The sequence below is a fragment of the Teleopsis dalmanni genome, chromosome 1 (genome assembly GCF_002237135.1).
Source record: "Teleopsis dalmanni isolate 2A chromosome 1, ASM223713v2, whole genome shotgun sequence".
Lineage (NCBI taxonomy): Eukaryota > Metazoa > Arthropoda > Insecta > Diptera > Diopsidae > Teleopsis > Teleopsis dalmanni.
Window position 1 is genome coordinate 109,499,443 of NC_051846.1, and position 10,563 is coordinate 109,510,005.

General features: G+C 34.4%; 2 protein-coding genes across 2 annotated transcripts; both read right to left on the minus strand.

Annotated features, from left to right (window-relative positions):
• Positions 1-611: 611 nt before the first annotated feature.
• LOC119675725 (thymosin beta-like) lies at positions 612-1,972 on the minus strand. Its single transcript, XM_038086935.1, has 4 exons — positions 1,878-1,972; positions 1,174-1,342; positions 1,003-1,116; positions 612-869 (listed from the first exon to the last, which is right to left on the minus strand). Exons 2-4 carry the CDS (start codon positions 1,301-1,303, stop codon positions 730-732), a joined length of 384 nt encoding a protein of 127 aa, XP_037942863.1. The 5' UTR covers positions 1,304-1,342; positions 1,878-1,972; the 3' UTR covers positions 612-729.
• A 3,588-nt stretch (positions 1,973-5,560) lies between these two features.
• Positions 5,561-6,397, minus strand: LOC119665512. Its single transcript, XM_038074734.1, has one exon. It carries the CDS (start codon positions 6,395-6,397, stop codon positions 5,561-5,563), a length of 837 nt encoding a protein of 278 aa, XP_037930662.1.
• Between the last annotated feature and the right edge of the window lie 4,166 nt (positions 6,398-10,563).

Here is a 10,563-nt window from a genome sequence, read left to right on the forward strand (position 1 = left end):
GACTTCTACACATGGTTGCAAGAACGGTCGGGTCTACGTTCCGGAGCCACTCGTCACCTACGATGACCAAGTACCACCTTCCAAAGGGACTCCACAAGCAGGTCCAGACGGGGGGTACAACAACTCGTACACATCATAAATTAAATTCCAGTATAACTATATAAGGTTTTTTAATTATTTTATAAAATAATTATATAAATCTAAGGCCGTGGCAACTTTTCCACTTTCTCTATATAGTAACAGAACCCACAATTTCAACCTTTTCGACTCACCGCTTAGATGTTGCAACCACCAAAAGGCAATCTTGAATGGATGCTCATTTTGACTAGCGAGAATAGTGGCGTTAATTATGGGATATCACTTGAGACATTATTGAGTTTGTGACACACTGCATATCTTGGAAACAAAACAGTTCAATTTTGATATCATAGCACAAACTAGTAAAACTGCCATTTACAAGAATTTAATAATTTCCTCGTATACGCAGTACTTTCGCTTTTCTGGAGTAAATATTTTTAAAGTTTATATAAGACATTAACCACTACATTATATATATAATACATAAATATACTTAGCAACTACAAAAAAAAACAAGCACTTAGTTATTTGCGATTTTATTAAGTATAAAAATGAAAAAATTTATGCGTTTTACAAATATTCATCCTTTTATGGATTTATAATATATTAGGAATGAGCACACGCAATTTCACTTCGAAAAGAAAAACGCCTTTATGCTTTCTTTTCTTCTTCAATTGCTTCCTTACTTGGTAATTGATTTTTCTCACACGTTTCAGTATGTTTCAATTTAGATGGATCAAAATTTTCAATTCCAGTTATGAAATTAATCTTCTCCTTTTCTTGTGCAATAACTGGAAAAAATACAATTTATATACACAACACAAAATTTATATTATATATGTTTAATAATCAATTACAAATGCAGATCACATATATATAAAGATAGATACACCGCATTTGCAAATACTTCAGTAGTAGTTTTACCTTCACTATTTGGCAACGGATTTTTTTCATTGGTTTCAGTGTGTTTCAATTTAGACTGATTAAAGGATGCAATACCAGCACACAAGGATTGTTGGGTTTTTTCTGCGGCGACATCTAATCATATTCATTTTTATCAAACTTTCTTCATTATTCAATATTTAGTTTTCTTACCTTGAGCCGAAGGCAATATAATTTTTTCCTGAGTACTTGCATTTTTTAATTTTTCCGTGTTAAAACCCTCGAGTTGACTTTTTAGATTTTCAGCTACTTTAGGAAGATCTTTTAGTGCAGGAGATGCCATTGTTTCTGTATATATATTTTATACTTTTTCCCCAAAGGACTACAAATAAACAGCATTTACTTAAATGAATATTGAAACGGGATTATAATATAACACAAATAAATATTAAGAAAATACATTTAAATTTAGGTTATCTGGTTTAATTTTGCTATTTGCATTAGCTCAGACAAAATACTTCTACAAAATAGTATGAATCACAGTTGAATCATCAGTTAAAGGCCTATACCGGTAGAATTACCAATTCAATTCAATCAAAATATGCAAACTCTTGTTAGAAACGTAAAACAAAATGTCGTTTAATTCCCCTTATGCTGCAGAAAATGCAATTCCACTGAATGTGCAGATATGCTTAGTAGAATGGAAAAAATTGTTAACGTCGAAATCAGTGAACTGCTGAAGAACTAATTTATGTATGTACTTACATATTTGTTTTCAGACTATATTACTTTGCATATTAATTATAATATATGCACCTCTTGTTGTTCCCCCCTTTTACATTTCCAAATTGGAAAATAAAATTAACTTATTACAACTTACAAAAAAAAACTTGCAATGAAACAATATGTACTCTCACCATATATCAATTACAAACGCCGACCACTCCTATCAAAGGACTACTCAGAATTAAAGAATGTATAACTTGGATACCAACTCAAGCTATCAACACAGATATGTTGACCAAAGAACACAATAGAAAAGGAAAACTCTATTATAAGCTTTAAAATGAATTTTGATGACAATTGGTTTAAGATTTAACCTGGCAGCTACATGTGCAAGTAGTTGGAGACAGTTGCATAGTGGTTTTGTTATGAAAAATGCGTGAAAAAGTATATAATTGTAGTGGTTTGTTATGTTGGGTTTTATTTCGAATTTAACACTCCGTATTGGTAATGGATAAGTTAATTTAACACTCCGTATTGGTAATGGATAAGTTTATTTATTTCTTATACTTAGTTATTATAAAATATTCTTAAAGTTAAGATTTGTGTTTTTACGTTTTATTCACGTGCTGCTTTGTCTTTTTCCAAACTACTACTGTCGGGAACTGCGGCTATTGTTGTCTCCTTTGTGCCTTGTTGACAGTTCTTTTATTTATATTTTTTGGTGCTGCCACAGTACTCCCCCCTAAGTGATGGAGTCACTGAATTTGGTTGGAAAGCGAACGTTGCGTCCTGATTTTGTCAGGTTAGCTGTTGTATTTGGTCGCACAGACTGGTCGCCATTAACGTTGTTTGGAATGTGGTATACCATTGATTTGTTGTGGATGTCAATGTCTGTATCGGGACATATGAAAGCAGCTTTAAGACGATCTATGCTAACTGTTTGTTCTTTGTTTTCGATCAGTATTCTAAACGTCTTGTCATTTCGCTCTAGTATTTGGTAAGGACCATCGTAAGGTTGCGTCAATGGTGGTTTTACCTTGTCATTTCGTATAAATACATGCGTGGCTGAGCTTAGATCCGGTTGGATGTGGTAGCCTCGGTCTATATGATGCGATACCAACGTTGCCTTGACGCTCTGCATTTGTTCTCTTAGCTTGGTTATGAAATCGTGTTGATTTATATTTCTGTGGCTAGGGTTGCTTACTATTTCGCCCGGTAAACGTAGAGTTTGGCCATATAGCATTTCAGCAGCAGAAGCTCCAATGTCTGGTTTAAAAGTCGTGCGTAGACCTAACAATACTATTGGTAAAACTTCTGTCCAAGAAGTTGTTTGGTGGCACATTAAGGCTGCTTTTAATGTGCGGTGAAATCGTTCCACCATTCCGTTACTTTGAGGATGGTAACTCGTAGTTCGTAAGTGTTTGCAACCGATAACTTCAGCTAGTTGGTTGAACAATGAAGATTCAAATTGTCTTCCTTGGTCTGTTGTGATACGTAAGGGTACGCCAAAACGTGCGATCCATTGAGTAATCAGTGCGTTTGCGATGGTTTCCGTTGTTTGATCTGGGATCGGAATTGCTTCTGGCCATCGGCTGAAACGGTCGATGATGGTTAATATATATGTGCAGTTGTTTGATGGTGGTAGCGGGCCGACGATGTCTATGTTTATATGTTCAAATCTGTGTTCAGCGAGTTCATATTGACAAATAGGTGAACGGTTGTGACGTTGCACTTTAGAACGTTGGCATGGGATACATTGTCGGGTCCAGTTTCTGATATCAGCATTTATAGAAGGCCAGAAAAATTTTTCAGCTATCATTTTTGTTGTGCCCCGAATGCTGGGATGAGACAACCCATGCGTAGCTTTAAAGATATGTAGCCGGTATTTCTCCGGAATGTAAGGACGAATTCGCCCAGTTGAAACTTCGCAATAAATTTTATCCGATATTGTTGGTAAAGATAAAAGTTTGATTTCGATGGAATTGTTGTTTTTGATATCTTGTAGTTGTGGGCAACATCGTTGTAATCCAATTATACAATCGTAGTCGATTTTTGGGATGCTAATACTATCTATCCGCGAGAGAAAATCTGCTGGGATGTTGTCTTTTCCGCTGACATGAACGATATTCGTTGTAAATTGACCTATATAATCAAGCTGACGGACTTGACGTGGTGAAGCCTTGTCGGACTTTTGCTGGAATGCGAACGTGATTGGCTTGTGGTCAGTTATTAATACGAATTCACGACCTTCTAACATATGTCGAAAATGTTTTATGCCCTGATATGCGGCTAACAACTCACGATCGTATGTGCTGTATCGTTTTTGTGTATCTGTTAATCGTTTAGAGAAAAAACCGAGTGGTTGGAACGTGCTGTCTGTCACTTGATGAAGAACTGCGCCGAGAGCTTTATCCGAGGCGTCTACTTGTAATGCAAGCGTAGCAGTTTTTGACGGATGAACAAGTAGTGTCGAGTTTGTTAGTTCATCTTTACATTTTTGGAAGATTGTTTTGTTCACTTCGGTCCAGCATAACGGTGTGTTGTCGTTCTTCCTGTTTCCTTTTATCATTTGTTGAAGTGCAGTTTGAGAATCTACAGCGTTTGGTACGAACCTGCGATAAAAGTTAAGTAATGCTAGAAATCTTCTTAATTCTTTTGTTTTTGTTGGAAGCGAGTACTCGCTGATGCTCTTCACTCGATCTGGTAGAGGTTGAATGCCCTTTTCACTGATGAGATAACCAAGAAATTTTACTGTGTTTTGAGCAAAAACGCATTTTGATACGTTTATTATTAAACCATGTTTTCTGAATCGTTCGAATACTTGTTGCAAGTGTTGCCTGTGCTCTTCCTCGTTTGCTGATGCAATAATGACGTCGTCAATATAGGCAAAGGCGAATTCGAGATCTCGTAATGCTTCGTGAATGAAGCGTTGAAATGTTTGACCTGCATTGCAAAGTCCGAATGTCATGTTAGTAAATTCAAATAATCCAAATGGAGTTATGATCGCCGTTTTTGGAATATCCCCCGGTTCAACTGGTATCTGGTGATATGCCTTAATCAGGTCGATGGTTGAAAAAACTTTTTGGTTATATGTATAACATGTGTGCAAAATCATGTATGTGAGGAACTGGGTAACGATCTGGGATGGTGATTGCATTTAAGCGACGGTAATCTCCGCAAGGTCTCCAACTACCGTCTGGTTTTTTTACCATATGTAAGGGGCTAGCCCAATTGCTGCTTGATGGACGGCATATTCCGGCTGTGACCAAGTTTTGGAATTCTTCTTTTGCTGCTGCTAGCTTGTCTGGAGGTAACCTACGTGGTCTCTCACATATTGGTGGACCTTTTGTTAATATGTGGTGAGTGACTTTGGTCACCTGGCGATTTGTCGGTGTTGGTTTAGTGATGTCGATGTATTCTTTTAGTAGATCTGCAATTTTGCAAGATGTGTTCACAGTTGATATTTTTTGCGCATTTACCTTACGTTCACTTGCGGCTGAGAAAATCTTTGTTGATGTGTCGATCAATCGTTTCATTTTTATGTCTACTATTAATCCGAAATGATTTAAAAAATCTGCACCGATGATTGAAGTGTTTACATCTGCGATAATAAATGGCCATGTGAAATTTCTTCGTAAGCCAAGAGCTAGAGTTATCTCTATTTCTCCAAATGTTTTGATCATAGAACCATTTGCTGCGTAGAGTATTCTTTCGTTCTTATTGTTTGTATTTGAATTTTTTTGTTTGGCGGCAATAAGTGAAACATCTGCACCCGTGTCTATTAGGAATGATTTTTTTGTCTTATTGTCATAGACGAACAGTCTTGTAGATGTTTCGTTTACAACTTCCTCTGCCGCCGTAGACGAAGTCGGTTTTAGTTTTTTGTGCCATATGTGCATGGCTGCTTGCAATTTTTTGCATTTGACCCATATGTTCTATGATACCAACAATTTGTACTGGTCTTTTTTTCACTATCATCATGACATTGCCGGTTTCTGGATGTTGAACGTGAACGTTGATTTGTTCTTGAGCGGTGTTCGGTTGATAATTTCGAGACCATTTTCGTCAGTCTGGTCACTTCTCGTTGAAGTTGTTCGATTTGTGCATCACGTTGAATATGAGCTGCTGCAGGGACGTTAGCTGCATTGACGTAAGTTCCTTGCATTGTTGAGTTTATACTTATTGTTTCGGTTATGTTGTCTGCCAATTCCGCCATCTTAGGTAGTTCCACTTGAATTGTGGCTAGACATGTCTGTACTTCTACAGGAAGACGTTGTAACCATAACCCTTTCAGTAATTGTTCGTCTTGTTTGCTTCCACTAATACGTTGCAATTCGCTTAAAAGATGGGATGGCTTTTTATCCCCAAGCTGTAAACCACTAACTAATTTTTGTATGCGTTTTTGTTCACTATCCGCAAAGTTTTTTATTATTGCTTGCTTGATAGCTTCGTACTTCTGAGTTGCTGGTGGATTCTGTATTGTGTTATAAATTTGTTCTAACAGCGATGCATCCAATGCTGCGATAACTGTGCCAAACTTTTGAGTATCGCCCTTTATGTTGTTGACTTGGAACCAGTAGTCCAACTGAATAAACCAAAGGTCAATGTTGTTTTTTATTAATGTTGGCATCGGCAGCTTTATTGCAGTGATTGTTGCGTTTTCATTGATTGGGTTAGTGTCTTCGGTTATCTTTTGCTCTTGAGTAGCCATTTTTTATATTCGACGTCGGCTTGGTCACCAATGTAGTGGTTTGTTATGTTGGGGTTTATTTCGAATTTAACACTCCGTATTGGTAATGGATAAGTTAATTTAACACTCCGTATTGGTAATGGATAAGTTTATTTATTTCTTATACTTAGTTATTATAAAATATTCTTAAAGTTAAGATTTGTGTTTTTACGTTTTATTCACGTGCTGCTTTGTCTTTTTCCAAACTACTACTGTCGGGAACTGCGGCTATTGTTGTCTCCTTTGTGCCTTGTTGACAGTTCTTTTATTTATATTTTTTGGTGCTGCCACATAATATAATTGGTGATGTAACTTAATTGAAACTTAATAAGTCGAACTGGTGTTAATTAGCTCATTCAATTGCACAAAACATTTGTTTGATAAAAAAAATACATTAAATAATTTTTATTAAAGCATACATAAACAATTTAAAATAACAAAATAGGCTAATATTAATAAAATTATATTAAATAATTTTCCATAACACTGGTATTAATTAATTAAAAAAAAATCAGAAGCTATTAACGAAATAAATTTATTGAAATAAAATAACTAAAAAATTAAAATGAAATAGAAATACTCATATGGACTTAATATATAACTAATACGTATATATTGTTATTACTTGAAAATGTACTGTTTATTTTAATTACATTGGCAACCCCTCTTTTATATCCAACCACTGTTATTTTTTTTCGTTCTTCTTTAATTAATGTTTGTGAAGGTAAGACGTGTTTTTATTTCACCTGCGCTAACATTGATTATGGGCTCGGGCAACGTGAACGAAATTAAAATTGAATTTAAAATTATTACAAAGGAAAATATTAAACCTAAAGTGGTTTGTCGACAGCATTAGAAAGGTAATTGGTAAAGTGAATTGATAAAATTAAAATCAGTGATGAATCACGTGGCAGTATAGAAGCTTAAACGGGACAATTATGGTCCATTGTCCATTCAAATGAGGAGCTTATTAATAAGGCAGGACTTATGGAATGTAACAAGTACACTAAAGCTCTTGCTTATATCAATTTAAGCATACAAAGTTCAGAACTATTACACATTAAAAACTTTAAAACGGCATTTGAGGCATGTAATGCCTTACGAAACATGTATAATCCAAGTGGACCCGCAAGAAAGTTCTCATTATTAAAAAAACTAATCAAATTTAACTTCAGCAGCTCGAATTTGAATCCGAATTTTGTAATATTGCGAATTCACTTAAATGCGGTTCCACCACTTAAATAAAATGTTTACGCACCGATAATGGTTTAGAATTTGTTAATAAAGATTTTAATGAATTGCTTAATAAACATGGTATTGGGCACGAAACTACAATAAGTAATACTTCTCAACAAAATGGTGTTGCGAAACGTGTCAATAGAACATTGATGGAAATGGCAAGGTGTCTTTTGAATTCAACTGTCTTACCAAAAAATTTGTGGGCAGAGGCTGTTAATACTGTTGCTTATATTAGAAATCGGTCCGTGACAAAAGTGTTAAATAATAAAACTCTGTACGAATGTTGGTTCGACAGAAAACCAAACGTAAAATATTTTAAAATTTTCGGTTGCAAAGCTGTCGTACCTTATAAACGTCAGAGAGAGTCTAAGTCGAGTCTAAAGGTGAAGAAATGATATTCATCGGTTACGCGTCAAATTCAAAAGGACATAAATTATATAATCCTAAAAATCGAAAATTAATAAACGCTCAGGATACAATATTTTTTGAAAACCAAAAATTAAACGCCGTGTTTAGCGAAGAAAACAGTGACAAGGAAGAATTGTTTGAATTACTGGACAAAACAGTTCAAAAAAATAATAAATGTGATCAATTGGTCGCTAAACGTGAAAAAGTGATGATAGATGATGAAACTAAATTTAGAGACATTATTTATGAAAACAACTTGTTTGAAAATGCAGGCGGTGACGATTCTGAAGGCAATAACAATGATGACAAGAACAACCACAATAAGAGCTGTAAAACTAATTCGGAACATATTGCAGCCCTTATGATAAGCGAGGAGTCTAAATCTTTTGAAGAAGCTACGGCAGCAATACATTAGATGGCTTTTATACAATTCGATGTTAAGACAGCATTCTTAAATAGCAGTTTAGAAGAAACATTTACGTGCAGCAACCAATGGGTTACGATGACGGCAGTGGATGTGTATGCAAGCTGGTGAAAAGTTTATATGGACTTATTGTGTCCACCTGTTGTTACAAATTTAGTGTCCTCAGAAGCCGCTCATGGCACGGTGGCTAGCCCGGTATGCTCGCCGGTGTTAGGGTGGGGTTCTTGTTAACTGAGGCTACACTGCAGACAACAACAAAAAAAAATAATTCGTGTCATATTTCAAAAGAAAACAATCTACTTCTAACTTCAGTTAAACTTCATGATCTATTTATTTATTTTGATCATCAATATACTTTACCCTATAACCTAGACATCACTTCTAATTATTGTTAATTATTTTCTTTTCTGATTAAAAACTATTTATTTCAGCTTAATATTTGCTCTTATTTCTATACTTATAGTTCTATTATGAATTCAACTTCTATTTCTATATTTATACTTCTATTAGTAATTCAACTCCTATTTCTATACTGATAATTATCTTATTCATTTAACTTTTAAAATATAATATTTAAATATAAAAAAACAAAAAAAAAATTATATATGCTATCAAGAATTAATTAGAACAAAGTAATCTCATTTCTTTATCTCGTTGTTCAATTTTCTTTTTTTTGAATTGGAAAAAACTTTCATCATACAAGATGGGGAGCGCTCGATGCCCAACCTTGATGATCACTGCAGCAGTTGTGGGAGATTGTTTTCTTTTAAAATATGGCACGAATTATTTTTTTTTGTTGTTGTCTGCAGTGTAGCCTCAGTTGTCAGGAAACCCACTACAACACCGGCGAGCATACCGGGCTAGGCACCGTGCCATGAGCGGCTTCTGAGGACACTAAATTTGTAACAACAGGTGGACACAACAGACTGAAGCAAGCATCAAGATGCTGGAATATGAAATTTACAACAATTCTTCAAAGTTTTGGGTTTCAGGTGTCGGAGCATGATACAGTGATACTGACTTGAAGATCTAAGTCAGGTTTTATTCTTATGATAGATAAAGTTATAATAAGCTGGTTTTCTGAGCGTCAGAAGTGCGTTTCGTTATCAACAACTGAAACAGACTATATTGCAGCAGCTAGCGCAGCAAAGGAATTAATCTGGCTTAAGCGTTTTGGTCTGATTTTGGGAATCCAGAGAGGGTGGAGTTCTGCATTGATGATCAAAGTGCAATTCGACTTGTAAAGAATCCTGAATTTCATAAAAGGAGAAAACACATTGACGTACGTTATCATTTTATAAGGAATGCGTACAATAAACGGTCGTAAATGTACGACGTTTTTTTATTTCACCCGCGCTAACATTGCTAATATAATACTAACATATAAAGTGTTGTTACCACTTTCATAAATTACTTCGGCTTTAATTAATGAATTTTTTTAGATCCTTCATTAAATTTAATGAATAAGTACAGTTAAAATTTTTACCTGAAAAAAATATCATTATACTTAAGTTTGGACTAAAAACTTGTTAGCCTCACTATATCAAATGTTTGAAAAACATCTAAAAAACAAATTATTCCTTCTGTTACGTTGCAAAGTACTGACAGTATTAATTAATAAACACAATCCATTATTGTTTACGCAAAAAAAATTTTGATATTTAAGATATTGTAATAAACTTTTGTAACAAATTTGGCAGATTACGAGTTGAATATCTGGTGCTTGTAGTCTTAAAAAATTATTTACGAATAATTAAATACAACAAATATTTCCAAGACCACTGATGATGAAAAATTCAATTAACTAAAATAATTTTAGTTAATATAACGCAAAAAGCGCAAAAAGTGTTCACTCCGTAACTTTTGTCTTTTTTGATTAGAAATAGTTAAATTTAAATTTCAAAGTTATGATAATTTGAACAATAGACCTTAAATGAAGGAATCTGTGAAAAAACAGTGCCAGTGGACGGTGTTAATCAGTTTTTCTGTAATATAAAAAATTTTTTGTTAATCAAATTAAATTTTAAGTTTGCAAAGAAATAACAAAGCCAACACAAAATAAATCAAAATTAAGTTT